Source organism: Myotis lucifugus, unplaced genomic scaffold (genome assembly GCF_000147115.1).
Source record: "Myotis lucifugus unplaced genomic scaffold, Myoluc2.0 scaffold_12, whole genome shotgun sequence".
Taxonomy (NCBI): domain Eukaryota; kingdom Metazoa; phylum Chordata; class Mammalia; order Chiroptera; family Vespertilionidae; genus Myotis; species Myotis lucifugus.
This window is the reverse complement of record NW_005871060.1, coordinates 6,804,213-6,831,327: the sequence shown is the minus strand read 5'-3', so window position 1 is coordinate 6,831,327 and position 27,115 is coordinate 6,804,213. Positions and strand designations below refer to the sequence as shown.

General features: G+C 39.4%; 1 protein-coding gene across 6 annotated transcripts in view; it reads right to left on the bottom strand.

Moving 5' to 3' along the window:
- Nucleotides 1–27,115, bottom strand: part of ARHGAP24 (Rho GTPase activating protein 24) — a 504,222-nt gene that overhangs the window by 238,425 nt on the left and 238,682 nt on the right. For all 6 annotated transcript variants that reach the window (XM_014452034.2, XM_014452035.2, XM_023750393.1 and 3 more), the window contains one exon: nt 18,741–18,828. In XM_014452034.2, the coding sequence (XP_014307520.1) occupies nt 18,741–18,828 (88 nt within the window). The remainder of the gene's footprint in view (nt 1–18,740; nt 18,829–27,115) is intronic.

Below are 27,115 nucleotides of genomic sequence, written 5' to 3'. Positions count from 1 at the left end.
TTCAAAAGTATAGAATATTACTCATATGGTCAAGGAGATTTATTTTAAATCATGTTGAGATTTTAGGAACAACATTATATTTCCCCATTTGATTTGCTTTTGCTGATAAAGATAAAAATCTGATTTTACCAGGTGAATCTTAAGTTCCTATTTTAAAAGTAATTTTCAATATTTATTTGGTCAAGGAATCCTAAATATTCAAGTTTTGCTGGAAGGGTATAACTCCATTAATTGCATCAAAGATACATTGTACTTGCTAGAGATCTAGCCCGACTTGGCAGACAGCATATTCATACAGGGATCAGTGTCTTAGCAATAGAAGCCAAGCATTAAGTGGGAGCCATCATCATTCTTTTCATTGTGGACCTTTTATTCTGACCCTTTTAGTATATTTTTTTACATTGTTGGGGTTGTCAAGATTCTATGCTCTGTCACATTTTCAAATAAGTAATCTGAAGGTGTGAATTTGCAAATGCCATGGAAGTGAGAGCACGGAAAAGCTCCAAATTCATGATCTGAAAAAGAGACCTGCTAGTTATTTTGAGGAGCAATAAGATGGTCACATTGCTCTTTGAAAGGAATGGTGTTTTCAGCCACTATGAACATACTGAGCCGTTGTGCCTGGCTGTTTCTATGCAATTTAGTCAGTGATCAGGAGATTAAACATACAACCAGACTGCAGCCTGCAGTTTCCCATGCAGGATTAGTCCCATCCCTAGCAGTTCCATCAGGAGCTATCATTTACGCCCTGAGGCTTTATGTTCCAGACCACAGTGAAAAGGCACTGCTGGCTGCTCGGAAGTGCAGAAGGAGACATTCATCTCAAAGGAAGCAGCAATCAAATCTACCGGGGTTCACAGGTTAGCAGCAATGAGCTGAGCAGAATTAGTGGGTTTAACGTTTGGGTGCCTGTTCACGTTGACTGAGGAGAGGTGTTATTTATGGCCCAGGTCTGGACTTTTAGAAGAAAGAGGACACGATTGCATAAAGGAAATTCATGTCTTACACTGGCACACAGATCGTCCCTTCCTTTTATCTGCTTTCACACAATTTGATTTTCACACGTCACATTAACTAGGAAAGAAAATGATGGAGAATGATGTTACTAAGACAAATTAATAGATTCTAACACATTGAAATAATGAGGTGCTCCTAAAGAGAGGTGAATTGAAGACAAGCTAGACCCGTGAATGAGGGCAGACTAGCGGGACTAATTTATACAAGTCACCGCGCTCATTTGGGTGACACTAGTTTTCGACAGCCGCACACATCCAACATCTCCTCTGGTAGTTCCATGTTGTAATGATGAGGAAATGGATGCCATAGGGATTAGAGGACTTGCCTAAAGATATAGCAGGAGGAGAAATCCCATCTCTCCCACCTGCTGGTTCTGTGGCACTGAACTGCTTCATAAATGGACTTCATCAGCATTATACAGGGTGTTCACTGGAACTCTGCCCCCAAGGATGTCCACTGGGCCGAAACCGGTTTGGCTCAATGGATAGAGCATCGGCCTGCAGACTGAAAGGTCCCAGGTTCGATTCCAGTCAAGGGCATGTACCTGGGTTGCGGGCACATCCCCGGTGGGGGATGTGCAGGAGGCAGCTGATCGATGTTTCTCTCTCATCGATGTTTCTAACTCTCTATCCCTCTCCCTTCCTCTCTGTAAAAAATCAATAAAATATATTTTAAAAAAAAAGGATGTCCACTGGGATGGAAAACCACAGCTCCTCGAGAATAAAACTCGACACATAATATCTGGCTCATGGCTGATTCTTACTAAATGTGTGACTTCTGATGTCCCCCTTTCCCTTTATTTTTCACTCTTCCTCTCTCCCTTCCTTCTTTCTTTCTTTTAAAAAATATTTTTATTGATTTAGAGAGGAAGGGAAAGGAAGAGGGAGATAGAAACATCAATGATGAGAAAGAATTACTGATTGGCTGCCTCCTGAACAACCCCCACTAGGGATTGAGCCCACAACCTGGGTATGTGCCCTGACTGGGGATCAAACCATGACCACCTGGTTCGTAGGTCAACACTCAACCACTGAGCCATGCCAGCCAGGCCCGTCTTTCTTTCCTTCCTTCAACAAATAGTGATTAAAAGTCTATGAAATGTCAGGCAGTTTCCTATGTGCTAGAAACAAGATAATGAGCAAAAGCAGAGTTCTTACTCTTATGCAACTCACATTCTTGTGAGGGAGACAAACATTATTTATATAAGAAAAATGCTAAGAAATATAAGTCATGGGCCTTTAATAGTGTGTTAAGACAGACTGGTAGGTTTCTCTGAAGTAGTAAATGAGGTACTACCTGAGGGATGAGTAGGAGTTATCTTATGAATCTTGGACTGAGTGGAAGGAACCATTTAAAAAGGAAAGAACAGTATATGTAAAGATTCCGTGGCTAGAGTAAAGCATGGCACATTTGAGAAACTGAAAAGCTGCTAGTGTGATTTGAGTTCAGAGAGCAAGGAGGAAGAATGAAACATACTGGGATAGTATGTAGGAGTCTGTAGGCTGTGATAAGATTTTTTTTAAATAGAAGGTGACTTGATCAGATTGGAAAATAAAAAGTTTCACTGGGCATATGGGAACTCTCTATATTTTCTGCAAAATTTTTCTAGAAACCTAAAACTACTAAAAAATAAAGTCTATTAAAAAGATCACTCTGGCTACAGTAAATGGGACAGATAGAGTGAGGGACAGGCTCGAGTCTTGAGAACAAGTAGGAGAATACTGCAGTTCTCCAGGACAAAGAGGACCAGGACCCGAGCTCCAGGGCCCTCCAGCATGAAGAGGTAAATGAGAAGAGGAGGGACAATACTGGTGACTGAGAAGACATGGGTGGTGAGGGAGGAAGAAAACCAGAAAAGTGTGGTGTCCTTGAAGCCAAGGTAGAATGTGTACCAAGAAAGCTGATCAAATGCATCAAATGGTCTGATTGGACAATTATTATAAAGGCTGAAACTCAATCATTAGATTCAGGAAAAGAGGCCATCGATGACACGAATAAGGAAAAGCCTGGTGGAGAGGGGTGGGCACAAAAGTAGATTAAGGCAAAACAGTAATTGGAGAGAGTATATTATAGAATATAGAGCAGTTTTGTTGCAAAAAGAAGCAAAATATAGTAGGAGAAGTGTGGTCAAGAGATTATTATTATTTTTTAATCAGAGGAATAATAGCATGACACTCATATTTCTAAAACTTCAGTATGCATAAGATTACTTTTCTTTTTTAAATAAAAATGCCAGTTCCCAGGCTACTTCTGTATGCCCTGGGAATAATACAAAAAGAAGATAAAGCTACATAACAATACCGAAACAGTATAATCAAGAGATTATAGCTCCTGAAAAGGTCAGAGTGGATGGAATGCAAAGACAGATGAAGGCCTGGACTTAGGAAAAGGGAGCATCGCTCTGCTGTAATAGAGGGAAAGAGGACCAAATGTCACATGTAAGTAGTTTTGTATATTTGGTATCAGGAAATCAGGGTAATTTCCATAAAATTAAGTTGGCAGTAAGGTTATCTATGGGAGAGAGAGGTTGACAAAAAATAAAATACAAAATAAACCAACGATTCAAATGATAATTGATTTGCATCAGTTACATCCACATCAAAATGAGTTATTTGTCTTTCAATCAAAGAGCCCATTGTGACAAATCACAGCCCTTAGAGGAGAGCCAAAGAGCCCCCCAGCACAGTTCTGTCATTATCTCCCCTGTGATTCCTGTAAGCAAGTGACACATCAGAAATAATGAGTCATGTGAAGGACAATGTAATTGGTGCTGGAAAAATGAACCCTACATTATGTCATGCCCCTGCACTAATCGTTTCCTAAAGCCTTAATTGCCTGTTTTGATACTCCTAGCTCTTCTACACCCTGAATGACAAGTTGGTAATTCACTACAGAAGGTTTGGGCAACTGGGTAAGATGTATCAGGGGCTCCCTTTGGCTTTCTTGCCCCGACTAAACACATCACAGTAGTATTGAATGCACGAGTGTACCACTTTTAGAAAGGAGTTTGTTCCCAAATACAAATTAGCCTGGACTTAAAACAAAATATCTAAAGATAACAACACAAGGCCAGATGTCTAGTCTATTTCCTTTAGGCAAAGTGTTAGAAATAGGACAACAAAAACAAACCTAAAAACAAAATTAAGGAGATTTTTTTTTAAATCCAAGGACAGGATTTAAATGTGCCAGAAAGACTAGCTAATATAAAACATTTGTTCTTGCCTGGCCGGCATGGCTCCGTGATTGAGCGCTGACCTATGAACATGCCGGGGTTGTGGGCTTGGTCCCTGATGGGGGGAGTGCAGGAGGCAGCCTATCAATGATCCTCTCTCATGATTGATGTTTTTATCTCTCTCCCTCTCCCTTCCTCTCTGAAATCAATACAGATATATTTAAAAATAAGTAAATAAAATATTTGTTCTTTCTCTAGGCAACCTCCATTTCTATTTCACGTGTCCTCAGTTAATACTTTGCTTCCTAAATTATTCAGGTTTTCCAACATGTATGAAAAGATTGAGTGGAATTCTTCACTGTGGCTTAATGTATAAATAGAAAAATCTGAATGGCTACTTCTTTCTTTGAGTGGAGCTCAAGTAGTCAGTACTAAACATGAGGAAGAGTCTTCATACATATAAAAGCAAAGCCTTTGGAAGAACTATGATATCTCATCTCCTTTTATACTCTGTTATGGGCTGAGTTGTGTTTCCCCAAAGTGTACATGTTGAAGTCCTAACCCCTTGAACCTCAGATCCTAACTCCATGTAGAAATAGGGTCTTTAGAGACCCCATTTAATTTTAATTAAGTTAAAATGAGGTCCTGAGGGTGAGTCCTAATCCAATCTGACTAGAAACGAGAAATTAGGACACCGAAGGGCACAGAGGCAAGAAGACATGTGATGACACAGGGAGAAAGTGGCCATATACAAAGAAAGCAAAGAGGCCTCAGTGAAAAAAACGATCTTCCTGATACGTTGATCTTGAACTTCTAGCCTCCAGGTGGTGAGAAAATACATTTCTGTTTTTTAAGCCCCTCAGTCTCTGGTTCTGTGTTGCAGCAGCCCTAGCAAACTAATAAATACTCTTTCTACCAATCCCTCTTTCTTGTCACAGACACATAAAATGTGATTTTTTAAATAGTGCTGGTTAGTAGGAGCTCAGGGGGAAACCTTCTGTATGGGACCGGAGGATCCTTAAACCAGCGCCACTCCACAATAATACTCTAGCCATGGTTGGTAAACCACAGCTCGCAAGCCACATGCGGCTCTTTGGCCCCTTGACTGTGTCTCTTCCACAAAATACCACATGCGATTGAAACTTCGTGGCCCATGCGCAGAAGTCGGTATTTTGTGGAAGAGCCACAATCAAGGGGCCAAAGAGCCGCATGTGGCTCACGAGCTGCGGTTTGCCGACCCGCAGTTTGCCGACCACTGCTCTGGTGTCCTCCGACGTCGGTGAGACTTATTAGACCCATAGCTGATTTGATGAAACTGAATGTAATATGGAAGTTTGAATTTAGATTTATTACTCCGATGTTTGAAATATAAGCATTGATTAGTATTTAGCTGTATATTTTCACAAAATTAACTGAATGCCAATGTGGGGGCAGCCTCATGTCTGAACACTGTCAAATTCCCTAGGACTCAGGGCTCCCCCGAGTTGTCCCTGTCAGAGAAATAACCAAATGGCCACCTCTCCATGGCATCCTGGATCGGCAGGTACACACGCGAGTCACACTGCATGTCCCTGGCACATCCCCGTCCTACTCCATTAGTACCCCTGTCTAGTCTCAGAACTTCCGTCATGCCTCTGCCAATATTTGTTCAGCCTGTGATTTGTCACACCATAGTCAGCTAATCAAAATCCTGAGGGTTCTTTACATTCCAGGGGCCAACTCACTGACTCTGGGAAGACTTCCTTGATTATTCTAGTCCCTGACACTGACCTTTTGCTTCCTCAATTTTACTGCATTTATAATTTCATCTAAGACAACTCAGTATCCAGCACTTATTTATACACAGCACCATTTAAACCATTGTTCCAAAATGTTACTACTCATCACTAAGATTTACTTCAGGCCAGGCAGAGTCCGAAGTGATCCCCATACTCTTGTCTCTTTACATCCTCAGCACAACCTGAAGAGGGAGATGTTCTTACTGCATATTTGCTCAGAGGAAACTGTGGCTTGGAGAACCTAGCAACTAGCTCCAGCAGCGCAGCTGGGATCTGACCTAGTCCTGTCTGTCAGAGACGTCTCAGACCTCTCTCCTCTTCTTTAATTGGCCTCCAGGGAGGCCCTCTCTGTGTTCCTTTCTCACCATCAACTCTTAGCCTTCCTCCCATAGGCAGCTCTCTTTCTAAATCACTGTGAAAAGGGGCCTTTTCTGCTCTACTCTCAGAGACCTCAAGAAAACAGTTTGGGATTTGGCAAAGTATTTAGCAAAGCACCTGGGATAATTGGGGTTTTATAAATCCTCGGTGGTTTTGCCTCATGTTGCCAGCTTTCTTATTTAAGGAGTAGAGATTCCAGGCTGGACCCTACATTTCTACAAGACCCAGGGCCTCTCAGGCCTTCCTTGGCTTGGTATAATAGGGTGTGAAGACGGAACATTTTTAAGAAAAGCAGCATTTGAAAAATGGACAGGAAATATGAACCCAGAGACTAACAGACAAAGATAATTCTTTTATATTATATTCTGCCCTCTAACTTTGTTATGACAGAAAAGGCAATAAAAATGATACAATGGTTTCTCTCCTAACTTTGTTAGAACATCATATTAATATGACCCACAACTCATCTTACCTTTTTGTTACTAGATTGAAATTTTTTTATTAAAGTATAGTTGATGTACGATATTGTATTAGTTTCACATATACAACATAGTGATTCGACATTTTATATCTTACGATGTGCTTGCCACAGTAAGCCTAGTAACCATCTGTCACCGTGCGAAGTTATCACACTTTGTGTGATATTATTGACTATGTCCCCCTTCATCTTTCTTACCCGTCTGTCCCTCCTCTCCCTTCCCCTGTAGCAATCGTCCGTTTGTTTCTTGTTTCTATGAGAGTCTGTTTTTGTTCTATTTGTTCATTTGTTTTTATTTTACTTAAGCCAGGAAGTCCGAAAGCCCCAAGGACACATTATTGGGTTGCAGATGGTCCTTGAGGTCTTGCTTTTTGAAACCTTTAGGATCACTTCAGCTCAGTTTTGTATTACAAAATAAAATAAAATAAAATAAAATAAAATAAAATAAAATAAAATAAAATAAAATAAAGGACTTCCCTGGTTCCCTGAGAGTTGGCACAGGACTTAGTGATATGCCAGCTTAGTGCTGCCAGCTTCTCTCCACCCGCATGATCAGTGTGTTCTCTGCTCACTCACCTGTTCTTTTTCCTGTGAAGTGTACTTTCTCTTTCTCATTCCCTGATTCTTTCCAGTCTATTGGTTTTTCTGTCCACTGGCCATTGACTCATTCAAACACACTCTCCCTAGCTAAGATACAGCTCAAAGGAGCCCTACCACAGGAAAAGAACTGCCTGGAGAAACTCTCTTTTCATAATGACAGTGGCTGATATTTGCCTAGCACTTTACTGTCTATTTTCTTCCCAATTATTGGATAAAAAAGACAGGTGAACACAAACAGCCTCTGAATGCATAATGAAACCATGCCACAAAACACAGTGGAGAGGAGGATCACATTTGCAGCAAATAACATGCAAATAAACACCTTCTGCTACCCAAGTACTGACACTATTGGTTTTAGTATTAATGAAGGATGAGGAAATGCAGACTACTTTTTAAGGAGTGTCGTCTGTGAATTAATGAAAGTCTCTAGTTTCTTGTTTTCTAAGGCATTGAGAGAAAGAGCTGATTTTGTCTAATCCAATACAATCATTACACAGATGATAAACTGAGGTTCAGTTTACTCATTAAGTCAATAAGCATGCATTGAGCATCTACTAAATGACAGCCACTCTGCTAGACACTGGGGATAGAAGGCATTGTTTCTACTTAAGAGCGTTAAATGTAATGGGAAAGAAATTGAATACAAACAATTTTTAAGATGTTGAGTCTCATGAGAGTGGAAGGAAATGCAGAGTACATGAACTTTTAAACCCTTAATTTCATTTCTTCAGTTGTCATCCTTATGTCTTGGACTTTCGGCCTTTGTTGGATCTAGATAATACGCCTATCCATATTCTTACTAGTATAAGAAATCTGTGGCATGTGGTGGCTTTGTGGGCTCAGATAGGTGTGAAGCTTAGTTTTAACATTTGTTAGAAATGCGAGTTTGTGCCATTGTTTACCAATAAGGAGGATGGTATCTATCACAGGTATAGTCATATTAAGTGAACCATTGTAGATAAAGCCTGACATACAAGACTACAGGACCTGACACAATTTCTGTAAACATTAACTACAAATATTAAGGGAGTGTTTTTTTGTTGTTTTTTTAAAATATATTTTATTGATTTTTTACAGAGAGGAAGGGAGAGAGATAGTTAGAAACATCGATGAGAGAGAAACATCGACCAGCCGCCTCCTGCACATCTCCCACTGGGGATGTGCCCGCAACCCAGGTACATGCCCTTGACCGGAATTGAACCTGGGACCAAGGGAGTGTTTTTCATACGGATGTTATAGAACTGGTGGGTGAGGGGTAGAGATGTTAATAAATGCGTGGTAGGATAAATAAACCACCCCTCTGAGAAAATTAATTTGTTAGTTTTACCAATGAACACAGTACTGTCCTTTTCTGTAAGATACTTAGATCTTTAAGGTATGTACATTGTAAAAAGGAGAGTTTTGATGATACTTCAAGCTATTTGATCTTGCAAAAGATGCTTCCTTCTCAGAATACTTACGAATATCTTCATGAACTTGTGTGGACTGGACAAAGTATGGGAGATTTTTTTTCAGGCTAGGCACACTCAATATTCTATTAATGGTATTCATTTCTTTAAAAGGTCATAAAACAGATTTTAGCTTTGGTCAGGATCTAGAGTTCTAAATGAGACATGACAGGGTTTAAACAGAGAATTTCAGTTTGGTCGCTAAAACTTTTTAGGTTCATCCTGGTGGGGAAAAGAAATAGATAGCATTCAATGATAGAGCTGCTAAATAAAAAGATTGGCAAGCAGCTCCTGCATCCTGATTTTGAGGCAGCCAGGGGGTAATGCCATGGCCTGGGGAGACAGGCTGTCTCAGAGCTCTAATTCTGGCTTTGGTGGCACCAGCGAGGATTAGTGATTTATATTAGTATCCTCAGACTCCTTTTCATAGGTTTGCTTTTTTTTAATCTCACTACAGGGGTCCACAAGCTATGGCCTATGGACTAAATCTAGCCCACTGTCTATTTTTTACATTTTTAAGCTATTAGAAAAAAAAACTGAAAAGAAGGATATTTCTTTAGATTTGAAAATTATATAAAATCCAAATGTCAGTGTCCATTAATAAAGTTTTATTGGAACACGGCCATACCCATTTGTTTATGTTAGAACAACAAAGTTGAATAATTGTAATAGAGACTTTATGGCCTGTAAAGGCTGAAACATTTACTTTGGTCTTTTTCAGAAAATATTTGCTGATCCTGACCTAGCATGTAGAGTGAATGATAAAACTAAATGTGCACAGATCCACATGCCCACAAACGCTATGAGAGAGCACACTGCATTAGCATTTCTCATAAGAGCAATCATGAGATCACACTTACAGTTGGTTTATAAATGCCCCAAATGCCTTCTGGTTGACGAAGAATTAGCCAGAATTTCAAGAGATTGCAAACATTTTAAATGCTCTTTAACCATTTTAATAGCCTCTTTTAAATGTAATATTTTAAGGCATTTTAACTAGCAAGGGAATGTAGAAGCAAAAAAATCCCAAATGCATTTTTATATGAAAGAATACATAGTAGCTAAAGCATGCTGATTTTCAATGCATTTATTTAACTCATGTTCAGAACTACTTGTGTATATAGAATTATGTTTTCATGCCATAAACAACTCCTACTCACATTCTCTAAATAATTTGCACAAATTAAGCAAAAAAGAAAAAGGAACTTTTAAAAAACACAAGCTTCAGGGCAGTCTACAGACTTAGGCAGATAAAAAGTATAGTTGCCTTTGGATAACAAATACAATTGCATGAGTTTAACTTACTGTACTAACACAAAAGAGAAAGATAAGATAAAGAGAGTGATCTAAAAGTAAATGTTCCAGCAGCATATTCAACTAATGATCAAGAAGATGATGTTGATGCTAAAACACTTACAATACCCCCACATTTTCATTTAAAATAGACACACCAAATACTGGTTTACATTTTTTTTGTTGTTGTTGTTGTTAATCCTCACCCACTGATCTTTTTCCCATTGATTTTTATAGAAAACTACAGGCCCGGTGCACAAAAATTTGTGCACTTGGGAGTGTCCCTCAGCATGGCCTGTATGGGACACCTTGGGGAATGACCACCTGCTGGCTTAGGCCCACTCCCCAGGGGATAGGGCCTAAGCTGGCAGTCAGACATCCCTCTGGCAGCCCGGGAGCCCTCAGGGGATGTCCACTTGACAGGGGGGAGCAGGCCTAGCTGCAGTCAGACATCCTTAGCGCTGCTGAGGAGGCAGGAGAGGCTCCCACCACCACCACTGTACTGGCAGCCATCAGCCTGGCTGGTGGCTGAGCAGAGCTCCCCCTGTGGGAGCGCACTGACCACCAGTGGGCAGCTCCTGCATTGAGCGTCTGCCCCCTGGTGTTCAGTGTGTGTCATAGGGACCAGTGATTCCCAGTCACTCTGCTGTTAGGGTCAATTTGCATATTACCCTTTTATTATATAGGAGAGAGGCCTGGTGCATGGGTGGGGGCCTACTGGTTTGCCCTGAAGGGTGTCCTTGATCAGGGTGGGGATCCCGCTGGGGTGCCTGGCCAGCCTGGGTGAGGGGCTGAGGGCCGTTTTCAGACTGGCCACACCCCCTTCAGGGTGGGGGGTCCCCACTGGAGTGCCTGGCCAGCCTGGGTTAGGGGTTGAGGGCCGTTTTCAGGCTGGCCACACCCCCGTTAGGGAGGGAGTCTTGCTGGGGTGCCTGGCCAGCCTGGGTGAGTGGATGATGGCTCCTTGCAGGCTGGCCTCAGCCCCTTCAGGGTGGGGGTACTGCTGGGGTGCCTGGCCAGCCTGGGTAAGGGGCTGAGGGTCATTTTCAGGCTGGCCACACCTTCTTCAAGGTTGAGGGTCCTTCTGGGGTCCCTGGCCAGCCTGGGTGAGGGGCTGATTGCTGTTTGCACCTGGCCACAGCCCCCAGCCACCCAAGCTCCCAGTGGAGGCTAGCTGGAAGCAAGTATCTGGGGTTTATTTATCTTCTATAATTGAAACTTTGTTGCCTTTTGCGGAGGCCACAGCTGGCCAGAGCAGGCGGGAAGCTTGGCTTCCTCCATCGCTGGGGCAAACAAGCCTCCTCCTGGCTCCAGCTCCGTGGCTGCTGATCACCATCTTGGTTGGGTTAATTTACATATAGTCGCTCTGATTGGCTGGTGGGCGTGGCTTGGGCATAGCGAAGTTATGGTCAATTAGCATCTTTGTCTTTTATTAGTGTAGATGAATGGGAGGAAGGGAGGGAGGAAGGAAGGGAGAGGGAGAGAGGGAGAAAGAGAGAGGAGGAGGGGAGGGAGAGAGAGAAACATGGTGCACACCCAGTTTGGGGCTGGGAATTGAATTTGCAACTCAGGGACATGCTCTTGACCGGGAATCAAGCCCACAACTCTGTGATGTGTGGGTTAATTTCTAACCACTGAGCAACACCACCCAAGGCCTGGTTTACATTTTTAAGTGACAGAAAATTAATATATCCAATGACTTTATCTGTTCATCCTAGAAGAAGTTGCAAATATAGACGTGGATGATAAATTTTAACTGCTGTTGTAACATCATTATCTCAAAAACACAAATATTGGTCTATTATATAGCACAGCTGCACTGACCATCTTAATCAGTTCAGGTTTTGGGAAATTAAAAATTTTACAGTCTCCAGACATATAAAATGTTCTGTCTAGGGAGTTCTTTTGTAAATGCATAAAATAGGTCTGTAAAATTATAATCATAGGATCAGGAGAAAACTGAATCTGAGAGGTAAAAGTAAAAACTGATGAATAATATAGCATGGAATTATGAATAATAGAAAAATTGTCATATTAGACATGTGTGTATATAGATGAAATAAATAGATGCAAAGGAAATAGAGATAACGAGCTACATATAGAGAAAGGTAGATAGACAGATAAAGACATCCATGTTCTCTAACCTTTCATTTAGCTCCTAAAAATTCTTCTGGAAAATAATTAGAATGAAAGAAATGTTAGTGAAATTTACAGAAGCAATATGCAATTGTCTAAGGTTATTGAAAATTATTAGTGTAGTCATGGGTAATGGTGGGGAAAATGACACCTTCACTTTTTTTGAAGGGCTTAATTTCATTTCCAGGCAGATGAAAATCACTTTAGAATACCCTTCAAAATTCCTTTTTTTTCTTTGTTTCTATAGCCAACATTTTACCCCTCATCCTATTTTCTTGTGTGTTCCTCTTTTCTTTCCTTGGGAGAAGGAAGAAGATGAGAAAACCTCCAAGTTCTAGTTCTTACTGATTTGGGGCACTGGGCACAATGGGGTTTTGAGAGTTTGTAATATTGGTAATTGCTTTTGAAATTCATAATGGGTCTCTGCTTGGATAATATCTATGCAGGTCAGTGGACTGATTGCCCACAGGTGTGTCTGCTGCTGGCTAGATAGTGAGTGATAACTTGGCCAGTGTGTGGAGCAAGTTGGTGAAGAGGCTGAGACGGTTTCTGCAACGTGAGTTCTGTAACGAAGAGAAGTGAACCCCAGTGTATCAGGTTTTTTGTAGGGAAAAATTACAGGTGTAGATTCTTCCTTTGGCATAGTTATTCACATGTAAGTAAGGACACTGTGGACAAGTATATTTCTCTCCCCACTTTTTCATGACAGTATAGTTTGGCTTTAGAACATACATTCAGAAGCACTATGAATGGGCATCTTTATCCAGTGCCTATTGTAATGATAGGCATAAACCTAAAAATAACTGCAAATAAATGAAATGCCTAGTCTCACTTCAAGTGTTAAAACTCTCATTCTTTTTTTTAATATATAATTTTATTGATTTTTCACAGAGAGGAAGGGAGAGGGATAGAGAGTTAGGAACTTCGATCAGCTGCCTCCTGCACACCTCCAACTGGGGATGTGCCTACAACCAAGGTACATGCCCTTAGCTGGAATCGAACCTGGGACCCTTCAGTCCGCAGGCCGACGCTCTATCTACTGAGCCAAACCAGTTAGGGCTGAAATTTCATTCTTAATGGAGAAGTTAAGAAGAGATTCAAGTATATCCATTTCAACTAAGAATAACAAAAATATTCACATATTCATATTTCACAAACTATGCTCAAAATTCTAATACCTCATATTTTGAAGTCAGATTATATATATAAAACTTTAGTTTAATTTCTGGGAGCTTTACCTTGGGAAAGGTAAATCAGTGATGCATGCATACACACACACACACACACGCATATACATTCACTAGCTGGAGTTAGCTATTTTACCTTGATCAAATTACTTCTCTGTGCCTCAGTTTCTTTATTTGGGAATGGAAATAATACAATAGGCTGCCTCCAAGAATTGTAGTAAAGGTTAAATAAAGTGATTCATGCAAAGAGCCAGGACTTGCCTGGGATACAGATAAGCTGTAGGTGCTATAATGGATATTTAATGCAATAAATCCCAGAAGCTGAGATATTGACTGCTGGTGGCTCACAGAGGCCCTTATGGAACTGTTCTCCACTGCAATAGAATACTACTTCACCCCAGTTTATTTGTCTCCCCTCTTTCCAATCAATGGCTGGCCAGCTGATGCCAGGATACAGGTCTGGTCCCTCACTTTAGAACCAACTCTGAGGGGCAACCCAGCTCCAGGGCTCCCCATACCATCAGCTGAGACTTCCGTTGCAATGATGTCATGGGACAGCCTCTCCCTCTGCCCACCCTGCTTTCCTCACTTCCTCACAGATGAAGTATCTTCAGAGAGCACTCCCTAATAAACATGTGATCATAACTCCATCAGAATGCACTTCCCCAGAATCCAGACGAAGATTTTAGATAGCTATAGATTTTTTAAAAATGTCTGTCCATTACCCTGGAATTAGTAAGATCTAAATATGAATAAAAAAGTGCTACAAACTAACATTCCAACTTGTAAAGAACAATGGAAGTTGTGCCAAGCCACTTCCCTACAGGGTTTATAGAGAGAAGGCATTTCAAAGAAACCCAAGCCCCATTTTCCTGTCCCTGACTAGTACAAGAGGAAGACTAGGAAAGAGGAAGTGCTGCTTGGAGACAACAGTTTTCAAGATAAACACTATTTTTTTTGACGAGGTGGAAAAGAATTTCTCCCAACCAACAGAACAAATCAGAAAATCATGAGAGAGTTGCTCATAAATTTTGAAGTGTGCTGGAATGGTCACCCACAACTTCTCCAAGCTGAAGACTTGTGTGAAGCTTGGCAAGCCACTGAACCCACTGGGTCTGAAGCTCACTCTCCATGGAGACAGGGGCAAGGTGGTGGGTGCAGTGAGGAGCAGCAGCGAAACAGCCTGCACTGCTCTTACTTGGCAGGTAATGGGACTCCTGGTAGCTGAATGGCACAAGGAAAGCAGCTGGCCTTTGAGCCCCTTTGTTGCTGTCCCATCCAACAAGATCATTCCAAAGACAGAACATTCTACCATGTGAGGTGCATCTCCAATTCTAGGGATGTTGAAAAATCCCCAACTGCACTCCATGAGAGTCAGCATTTGGGGCGACGTGTACTAAGCAGGCAGTGCAAAGGAGCTCTATCCCTGCAGAAGCGTTTGGGTAGGAAGATTACCTTCTTCCATCTTTCTCTCAGTATCATTATCAGAGAGGAAGGCAGAGAAGTGGGAAAAGGAACGTGAGAAGCTGCCCACCACTTCAGCCATGAGAGCCACAGAGGTCTTAGCTGCACTAGGGGATGGAAAGATCCCACACAGCAGAAGGTAAGGGATCAGCATCACCGAGTTGGCAGTAGTGGTAGCCAATCAACAACGACAACAGAAAACAACATTCATATGAGTGAGATTCCTCCATAAACCTGGTAGATACATACACTTCAACCTTTTTCCGCACCTTGCATTATGCTGTATTAGGTGTTAGGGATGAAGTAATGAGGGAGAAAGGTGTGGTTCCTAACTCCTTGGAGCACATACTCCCTTGTCTTTCTCTACTGGTCTCTGTCTGTCTTTGAACCACGATTGTCTTTTCTCCGTGTGACAGACTATTCTTCTGAGAAAGTTAAGGCATCATCATTCCATTAATTATTCTGTTAATTTTTTAAACATCACAAGAAAAACTTCCACAGTACACATTTTGAGAGAAGCAAGGCTCTTTCTTTGAGCACTATACATTAAAGGGCTGCCAACATTCTTTTCTCAACCACATTTCCCAAAAACTTAGCACTTGGGCATAAAATGTAATCCAGTCTAAAATTTGGCATGTCAGACAGCAAAGTATTCAAATATGCCAATTTGGCTAACACCTCCTTTTTGAATAACAAGTAGAGAAATGGAAAAAAAATTGAAGTGAAATGCTTTAAATCATGGCATTATTACGAGATAATTCATTTTATGAGACAGCAAATCTATAAAAAATTAATCCTAAATTATGGTAGATTTTTTTCAGGTAGGTTTTTACAAAAGCTTAAAGCCTGTACAGAAATATACTACCCAAAGTAATAAATAATATAGCCTGCCTCATAGAATTGTAGTAAGATGCCCAATTCTATTGAAAAATCTTGTTTTCTTATTTGCCCATGATTGCTTAATATCGTAAGATATTTCGGACTAAAGCAAAAACAAAACAAAGATCTGGGAACTATAAAGATATATACACATGTCATAAACTCTCTTTCTCCCTCTATATATAGGGTGGGGCAAAAGTAGGTTTACAGTTGTGAGTATGTGAAGCACAGTATTAATAAAGCTATTGTAGTCTGACCTGCATGGCTCAGAGGTTGAATGTCGACCTATGAACCAGGAGGTCACAGTTCAGTTACAAGTCAGGGCACATGCCCAGATTGTGAGCTCAATCCCCAGTGTGCAGGAGGCAACCAATCAATGATTATCTCTTATCATTGATTTTTCTCTTTCTCCCTCTCCTGTCCTCTCTGAAATCAATAAAAATATATTAAAAAATAAAGCTATTGTAATAATCATAACCTGCATGTCTTCTTCCATATGAACAACTATAAACCTATATTTGCCTACCCTGCTTGTACACACACACACACACACACACACACACACACTCACACAAATGTGTATGTACATAGTACTAGAATATTTGTCAAAGGGCTTCCTGGAGGCTATTACCAGTTTTTTAGATACCATTATAGGCATGTGGGATTAAGGTATCCTATTAATGGCTATCCCTTGGGTAGTTGGGCCTAAGGTGCATGTCCATAGAGACGGAATAGTGCTGGTTCTGTAAGCATCATCTGCTGCATGGGTTTTTAGAAGTGGTGATCAAGAGAATTTCACAGAGAAAGCAATGTAGAATAAGTATGTGTTATGACGATATGCCTTCAGTATGAAGAGGATTCTGTATATGGCAATGACCACATTTTCACCATCTTTCCTGTCTCCTATCCTTTCTGATAAAAGAAATCACTATTGCACTTCACAGGCTCCCCACATCAAACTATTTCACAATTGGATATCTCAGAAAATATCATCTTGTCATTCCCATTTGCAAAAAGAAACCATGTCATTCTATTCCTGAGTAATCCTGATTTTGCAAAAATTGATAAAAATCATGTGATACAGATCCCCACATTTCATACAAATACAGTAGCATTTGCCTGAAATTCCATCCTGATGTCAGGGGCCCACCAATAAACCCCCAATGACCAAGATTAATGGCACAGACACTGAATTCTCACTGTGATTTTCCAAATCCCTCTTCAAAGAAACACATTTGACACAATTCTCTTGTCACTTCAGAATTATAAATCCTAATTTAGAAGCTACACATATTGAACTAATGATTCAGGAAGCATCTTTTCAAATGAGCTCTGGGCTCATTTGTTTTGAAAGAACAACCTTCAGATTCCACATCATAGAGTCTTGAGCTTCTCAAGTTTTGCTCATCAAAAGCCATTATTTCATGTGCACTGCATATGCAACACATGCCCTAGAACAGCAATCTTGGAGGGAAGGTTTCGTGACTTCCTGAGCTCGAAGACACAGCTGTCTCTAGAAGTCTTGACAATATCCATTTATATTACATCAGAACAATAGAAAGATGGAATCTCTACACAGTAGTAGACCTTTAGAATCATATTGGAGATAAAGAGCCAAAGCTGTCAGTTTAATACCAGGCTCATTTAAAAGCCAACGGGCCCTAATGTTTGAGGATAAATAGGGAAAGAAATTTCCACTACTGATACTTCAAAGACTTTGCAACATCTGGAATTTGGTTCCATACAGAGTATTCCACTAAGAAGTCAGTATAAAAAAGCTCTTAATAGGGCAAACAAGATTCAGGTTTCTTGCAATATGTTCTCCTTGGAGGGAAACAAATAACACAATGCATCTGACTAACCTTTCTGCACTTCAGCTGCATTAATTAACATTTAGTCATGGATTCCACTGTGAGCCAGATGAACTCAGTGCTACAGCTGTTTTCATTGAGGAGAAAAATATGCTTTCACATTTCAGATTCCCAACATTTATAAATCTGGGGGAAATATTTTGTTGACTGCCTCTGTGCCAGCTTTATTGATATGCATTACATATTAGTCACCCAAATAAATTAAAACTCACCCCTAGTCTATGAGTAAATCAATGTCAATAGCACATCAACTGGGTCATTCAGAGCCAATGCTACAAAAAGTACATCCCTCTCTTTTTCTTACATTAAGGATTAAGGAAGGGTTAAAAAACTCATCCAAAAAGTAGCTGATGGCCTTGAAGAAATTGTTGCTGGGTGAGTTAAAGGTTTAAGTGAAAACCAGGTACTCTGAGAAGGATGAATGAAGATGACTAGAAAATAAAATGAACAGATGTTGAAGAAATTTAACTGCAGGATCTGATAACTTGGCAGAGGCATCCTCAACTTTACAAGCCAAACATATGGAAGTGGTTGGTTGGGAACAAAGTTGAGGTACAGAACTGCAACATTTTGTTAGTTGTTGAAGGAGGTTTTTTCCTTTCTTTTGTTTTTATAGCAAAGGCTTCTTTACAATGTCATTTTATGAGGAAATTATGGCAGTAAATCAGCTGGACAATGCAGTCTACCTGTAATACCTTGCTAAAATTTTCATATTGCAAGAAACTTGTCTCCAATAGTGTCTTAGCGATGTTGTGTCTTGACTTCTGGTCACTCTGGAGTCTGTGGACAGATGGATATCCAATAATCACATAGCCATGTGTTTTTTTTGTGTTTGTGCGCGTGCTAATGTTCATTTGTATCAAGTGTTGAAGCCTGGAGTCATTATCTCTGTAAATAGGAACCAAATATGATACTTGCCTCCTCAAATTAATGTTCTCTTCATGCTTGACAATTTTCAATCATAAAGGCTGTCTGACTTGTTTTCACCTTTACCAATATGGAACAGCAATAATGCAATCAAACCAGAAAACCATCTTACCTGGAACTACTTCAAAAAGGAATTTCCCTGGACTCTCTTCATTGCAGGGATGTTCCAGGACTTTATTTCCAGGCAGAAAAATGGCACCCTGTGAACACAAATGCCCCAAACATCAACATCATCAGGTGGCAAATATTAAATAGTATCATCATGATAACCATCATCAGTGAATAGTCAAGGTGCATCTATAACTAGGGTATCGTAACATGCACCTGACTCATTTATATTCCCAACTAATCAAAAATCATGTAACAGAATCATATTCATTCAACATATAACAAATTCTTGTTGACCATCTAATATGTATGAGATAGTGTTAGGTACTAGATCCATTTTAAGCACCAATGTATTAAATGCATTTCTGCATGCCAAAATTTTTACTAAACATTCTATCAACCTATTAATTGTTAGAATAATCTTATGAGGTAGGTATATTTTCCCCACCTATAGTTGTGAAAACCAAGGCAGAGACAATAAATAACTTAGTCAATGTTACCATAGCTTTCTCTTAATTATCCGTTCTCTTTCCTGTTAAATTTCTCTCTCTTTAGCAGATCATTCTCATGGTTCTGAGACATGTTTAAAAGTTTATCCTATTAAATAATTTAGACTCCAGCTCCCCCTCCAGCTATCATCTTTTTATCCCCTTGCCTAGCATAGTTATCTACACTGAATCTATATCCTTGTATGTATCCACTGCACTCTAGTTTGTGCACCCATAATTCCAATCACATGATTCTCACAAGCTTCATGCTTGACAATTTTCAATCATCAGTGAACTTGACTTCCCAGGAGCTTTCAGCACTATTAACCATGCTTTCTTGAAGCACCTACTTTCCATGGCTTCTTGGTATTTTTCAATGATTTTTTAAAATTACTAAATACATTGCAAATATTCAGCATAATTAAGACCTTTCTTTTATATATAGGTTTGAAATCTATATGATTTCTATAAAAAGTGATAAGATCAGTTTTTTCAATTACAAGTTTATTTTACTTAATTAAATGATCTTGTGAAGTAATTAAATTTGTGATTTAACTTAGTTTTAGAACATAGCATCGAACCTTCCAGGTAGATACAATATTCATTTATGAATGCAGGTATGTGAATATGTGTGTCTATATATCTCCTGTTTAATTCTATGCCTTTTGGCTCTGCTTGGGATATTAAACTGTACATGTGTTTTATAAAGTAAATTCAAGCCACTCTCCTGAATAAACAATTCTCCTGCGCGCTCCGCCCCCTCCCAGGCCACCAGATCTTCCCTCCACTCATTGCTCTATTCTGTACCTCAGGAGACAACTCTTTATAAATTCCAAAAAAACAGGCTGCAGGTTGGGTTTGACAGGCCATAGCAGGAGGTCAGAAGACAAGATAATTATTGACTTGTCTTCTCCATGTGAGGCAGCAATTTGGCCCTAGTTCCCTGGGCAGCTGCCTTAGTCCACATATCCTTAAACTTGTAGGCTCCTTAAGGTTCCTGTAGAGCTAAGAGTGGTAATGGGTTCCTCCCTGTTTTTAGCCCCAGGATGTTTTTCACTGTCTGTTAGTTTCTATTAACCTTTGCAACACTTTGTCACAAACCCTCCAATTACTACTTTTGAGGTGGAGACATCAATTTCTTGCTGGGATCATAAGTGACAAATAGCCAGGGCACAAGTACGCTGTGTTTTCTAAGAAAGAGCAGATTACCCCATGATGTTCAATATGCCTCACGACAAATGATCAGAATGAAGAAACTCGGGAATAAAAAGGGATGTAAACTTTATCATAAGAATTCAATACATATGGTGATAATTACATGTCAAGAATTAATCAGCATATTCAGAATGAAATCATACTTATTTCTATCCCTCCTGGGGACTATTCCTTTTTATAAAGAATCTTTAAAGTTTGAAAACGGGATACTATGTTAAACAAATTATTTTATACTTTGACAGCTAAGAGTTGGCAAAAGAAACAGAATTCAAACCACACTAGTATTTTGTTTTCAGCTAACATTGCTACTAGAAAAGAAACTCATCTCTAGTTAGTGTCAGATCACCGAACCCAAACCACAGGACTTGGGGGTAAGGCTAGATGATGTTGAAAATAAGCAGGGTGATCTTATTCTCTGACATTTGGATTGGAAAATGTATTCATGTGCAGTAGTTGTGTCAGTTGCATAAGCACAATGATGAGATATTCTTTCCAGCATGAACAATGATTATGAGCATCACTTGGAACTAGGTGAAGTCTGAGCTTATATAAAAATATACATTAAAATATGCATATTTATAATGCAAATAGACTGATGTTTAATAAAATGAGGGCAAGGTGAAAGAAATATTATTCAACCATGTTTATTTGAGTTATGTAAGTTGGTTTGATTTTTTTCTTTGTCGCAAACAATTTCATTAATCTATTCAACAAATTTGTATTAAACAACACCTAGTATGCACCAGGCCTTATCCGAGGCACAGAGACTATAATAGTGAGAAAGTCCAACAATGGCCTTTCTTGCATTTCTGGATTTTAAAATCACTCAGGGAAGGCAGAAAACTGAAAAAAAATACAGATAAGCCCCCAATATGAAAAGAAAACACATTACATATGATTATGAAAGAGCTCTGGCCACTTAATAATCAACCAATCATGATGAAGTTTGTGTTCAGTAAATCTATTCTGGAGCTGAGCTGTCTAGGCTCAGATTCCCACTCTATACCCATTGGTGAAGTGACTTCAGGCAAGATACCCATCCTCTCTATTCCGCAGGCTCTTCATCCTTAAATTGGGATAAAGGTAGAACCTACTTCATAAGTGTGAACAGACTAATACCCATGTAGTTTGTAGAAAAATGCCTGATACAGATTATTTTAGCTGACAAAAGATTTTTTAGTATTTTTAATACTGACAAAAAATATATTTCTTCTATTCCAGAAGGCTCAAAGATATTTTAGGCCCACATTTTTTCTAACCCCCAAATGATGAGGCGATTCTATGTGTATAGATTCTATACATATCCGCTAGTATTATCATCTAGTTGAGTAAACTAATTAGAAATGTTGAAGTCAATTTTTACTGACCATCATGTTTGAAAGGCTAGACTAATCAAAACAAACAAACTTCTAATTAACAACCATAATAATATATAGCATAGCATAACGATGTTGATAATGGTGATTGCTAATGTTATTCATTGTTAAACAAATGAGTATGCCATTATATCATTAATTCACTCAGTGACTCTGTGGCATAGGTATCTCTCACTTTATAGAGGAGGAAAATACAGCTCACGGAGCACCTAACAAAAAGCCTGGCATTGTGAACTCCTAACCTATTTGTTTGAACAAAAAAGGGAAGGAACAAATGAATGCAAGCTGCTTTAAGGATTTTATCTTTAAGTATTAACCCAATTTATGTTCTTATTTCTAACCAATGACTGCTATTGAAAAGAGTTTGAAGTTTTATAGTTACCAAGTTTCTTCTTGCCCTCTGAAATTATTTACTCTCATACCTGGGATGCTGCCAGAAAGACAAGAGAGGGGAAACTTGCAAATTGGTATAATTTCTGAATTAACCAAAGTAATTCTGGTGTGCAAACTGGGGAATACTAACCTAAACATTGTTTTAAGCTGTCTTTTAGAGAAAATAGCATGATATTGATATCATGTGCAAACTTTGCAATGTACTATTTTTTCCTCAGCTAATAAAACACATAAGAGCAAGTAATACACATAACATTGTCCAACTGTTATTTAAATTAACAATGACAGACATAATAGCATGAAGTTATTTCTGAATAAATAGAAATAAACTCTCTATAGAGATGTCTCATTTTGCTGTTTTTTATTATAAACTGCAAACTTAGCACTTGAGAAGCATTTGTCATTCTGGGTTCAATTTAATTTTAAAACAATATTTGCATAATATTACATATGTTCAGATCCTAAGAAGCTAACAGAATGCCACTAATTGTGATGGAGAAAAGTATGTACAGTGTTTGGATGAAATTATTTAAAAGCTTTTAACGCTTATTTTCATACACAAGGATCCTGTACCCCCTGTGAACTCTCCCTCTGGACAGAACAGAAGTACATGAAATTCCTTCCAGAGTCCTTCTGCGCTAACAGTTTCCCTGGGAACATAATCACCACCATTCTAGCTACATTTAAGTCACTTCTATTTGACTACATGTTTTTGATTCCTTGGAAAATGGGCAAATTCCTTGACTGTGGAGGAAAAAACAGATTAGATATATGGGAAAGGAAGGGATTATTATTCTAAAACCAAAATTCTATAATCACACTCAAAATGTGTAGAGACCTTAGAAATTACCTTTCTCAGGCTTATCTAACATATGAATCTCTGTAATACGGAAGGCATTCTGAACTTGCTCAAACCATCTCTTATTTCCTTTCTTAAGGTGTCCCATGCCATTTTGAAAGATTGCAATTGGGGAAAAAAAAACACTCAAATGTTGATACAAAATCCATCCCCCCAACAATTTCTACTCCACATTCTTCCCTTCAGAGTGAAATCCCCCTTTTCTGTCTTGGATCATCACAGCCAATTTCTACTGAGAATTACTATGTGCCAGGACTGTGCTGTACACTGTTATCTTCTGAAACCCTATGTGAAGGGACGATTATAACTATTTTACAGAAGGAGTGCTGAAGCATAAATAAGTTGAGTAGCTGCAGCTGGTAAAGCACAGACATAGAATTTGACCCAAGTTCCCTTCCGAAGCCTGTATATTCCTAATGTGAGAGGAAGCTACAGTGTGATTTATTGATTCATTCACGTATTTGTTTATTCATCAACCATATATGTAATAGGTATTATATATTGAGGATGCCAAATACTTAGGAAAAAATGAAACTGTTAATGTAGGTCATCCTTGAATAGCCAGGTCATAGTTTTATTTTGCTAAGTTTTTCCTATTTTTTAAAAATTTCAATAATGAGCACCTATTACTTGTTTAATAATAAAAACATACGAATATATTTTTAAAGCAAATAAAAATGACAGAAGGAGGCAAGGTTGGATGGGGCATTTCGTCATCTCAAAATTAGGCTTCTGCCTTGAAATAAAGACTGTGGAAGGCAGTTCTAGAAAATGTCTAAATATAGCCCAGTACTCTGAGTAATGGCCACCCATAGATATCAAGTCCTGATCCCTGGAACCTATAAATGTTATCTTATCAGGAAAAAAGGCCTCTGCAGACATGATTAAATTAAGGATTCTGACAGAGTTATCCTGGATTATCTGGGTAGACCTTAAATCCAGTCACAAGAGCCCTATGACAGAGAGATGGGGAGACTAGGCAACACGCAGAGGAGAGGGCGAAATCGAAATGGAGGCAAAAGTTGGAATGACGGTCTCAGGCCAGGAAATGCTGGAAGTCACAAAGCCAAAGTAGTTCCCTCCTAGAGCCTCTGAAGGGGGTCTGGGCCTACCTACACCTTGATTTTGAACTTCCAACATACAGAACTGAGAATTAATTTCAAAGAGTAAAGACTGAGGAATCTCAGGGAAGAGATCAAACAAAGGACTTATATGCATATATGCATTACCCATGGACACAGACAATAGTGCTGTGAAGGGCTAGCAGGGTAGGTGGGGGGTACAGAGGGTCAGTAGGAGGAAAAAGGAACATCTATAATACTTTCAATAATAAAGATAAAATTTAAAAAAGAGTAAATGTCTGTTGTTTTCAAACCACCAAGTTTGTGGTAATTTGCTGCCGCAGTCAAAGAAAACTAATACACATACAACATATTTTGAAACAAACCCTTCAGTGACCCCTTGGGAGGAGCCTGTAAACAGCTGAGGCTTTAAAAGGAGTTCACTGCTCATTCTCAAGTGCTGGTGAGTGGCTCTAACTTTGACTTAGCCAATGATTTTTGGGAAGAATCCACATTGTTCAAGGGACTCAAATAGGTTGTAGCCAAGGAAAATCCCTCCTCACCCGATCCTCAACTCTCAGGAGAAATGAATCCAACTAAGTGTCACATTCTCATCCTGGACAAAAGACCCGGGGCAAGGTTAGGAGTCATTTGGAGAGAACTGAGCTCACTTGATAATCTTTCTCAATCAATTACTGGGCCCTTGACCTTGTATTTGGTATCCAATAATACATGCCATTTGATAACACTTATTATTTCTCAACTAGAATATGACAGGTCAGCTGCTCAGGGAATGGTAAATGCCAAAGATTCAAAGTCTATGGCAGTAGGAGAGAAAACAACAAGAAAATTGTTTTTGCAGTTTATGTCTTGTTATAAGATACGAAGAGGGGAAAGTCATCTATATTAATAAAAGGGTGCCCTAATCGTTTTGGCTCAGTGGACTGAGCAGTGGCCTGTGGACTGAAAGGTCCCAGGTTCGATTCCCGGTCAAGGGCATGTACCTTGTTTTCGGGCACATTTCCAATAGGAGGTGTGCAGGAGGCAGCTGATTGATGTTTCTCTCTCATCAATGTTTGTAACTCTCTATCCTTCTCCCTTCCTCTCTGTAAAAAATCAATAAAATATATTTAAAAAATAATAATAAAAGGTTAATATGCTAATTAGACTGGACATCATTCCAGATGAAGCTGGATCCAGAGAAAAGCCTGGGTCCGGGTGCCAGAGGGAAACTGGTGCTGTAGCCTGGGGAAGGAAGGCTAACTCTTGCATGAATTTCGTGCAACAGGCCTCTAGTAGCTATATAATAATATTTGTTAGGGGAAAACCTGGACCTTAAGGAGAAGGGTATAATAAGCCATTATCAATAGAACAGAAAATTGATGATAATTAGAATAGCCCCATTTAAACCTTTTATCCTAATTAATTAGTAGGCCCTTCGTGTTTTCAAAAACTAAAGTGAAAAGGACCTAAGTTTATCCTTGGAAGAAACTGTACAATAGTTAAATCTATAATACCAAAACAATGGGGGATACTGAATAAAATGACCTTGGAAACTTTTTTACAACCTAGTAAAATTATTTTATAGTTACTTTGATAATTTTCCCTACAGTTGACTTTTAAAATTAGAAAGTGTAACTGGGAGAACAAAGTCATTAGCAGAAAGAAGGCAACTTAGGACTTAATTGCACAGCTGGTTTGGACATGCTGAGCTTCTTTAAAAAAAAACAATCTCTCCTTTGCCTTATGGTTCACCTATTTTTCTTGGTATTCCTCTACTTCTGTGCCTTACAGTCAATTATGTTTGATGTAATTCTTAAAATTTGTTGCTGGAATTGCAAATGCAATGTGATATTTATTTGTGGAAAGATAACATGCTCTTGCAAAATTCTGTAAGTATGACAACATGTTCTGTTGGTAAGAAAACAGAACTTTCATACATTGGTAGTACAAGGGCAAAGTAATTCTTTCTAAATATTTTTATTGAATGTATTCAGGTGACATTGATCAATAAAATTATAAAGGTTTCAAGTGTACAGTTCTATAATACACCATCTGTATACTGTATTGTGCATTCAGCATCCAAAGCTAAATTCTTATAGAGGGTACTTTGGCAATATTTATCACACCCACACATATAAGAAATGGTTTATTTCAAAGTTTATTTTCATTAAAACAGCATTGTTTGAAAGGCAAGATTTGGAACAAGTCAGGTGTCCATCACTGAAAATCCATCACCATCATATCAGGTGTTTTATATTATATACAGGCTGGGACAAAAGTAGGTTTACAGTTGTGAGAATGTGAAGCACAGAGTTTATTCTTGTTTTATTATTTATTAATTATTGTATCATTTTCCATACAAACAACTGTAAACCTGCTTTTACTCCACCCTGTGTGTGTGTGTGTGTGTGTGTATATATCTACACTAATAAAAGAGAAACATGGTAATTAGCGTACGACCGCTACCCTTTTCATTGGCTAATCAGGGAGTATATGCAAATTAACTGTCAGCCAAGATGGCGGCCGGCAGCCAGGCAGCTGGAAGCGAACATGAGTCTTGCTTGCTGCGGACTCCAAAGTTCCCCGCCTCACTTGCTGGCCTCTCAACTGCAAGTCTAAGCAACTATGTACTATGTTGCAAATAAGAAGGTAAACAAAACCCTAGAAACCGGCGGACTGAAACCCAGCCGGACTGAAACATTGTATCCATGTTTTCAGCAGTGAGGCCTCAGAGCTAAAGCTGGCCCAGAATAAAAAAAAAAAAAAAAAGAAGAAGAAAACAAGGAGCGGTTGGGAGCTTTAGTCACTCGCCACCCGGAAAACAGCCCTCAGCCCCTCACCCAGACTGGCCAGGCACCCCAGTGGGGACCCCCACCCTGATCCAGGACACCCTTCAGGGCAAACCAGCCGGCCCCCACCCGTGCACCAGGGCCTCTATCCTATATAGTAAAAGGGTAATATGGCTCCCCGCACCAGGATCAGCG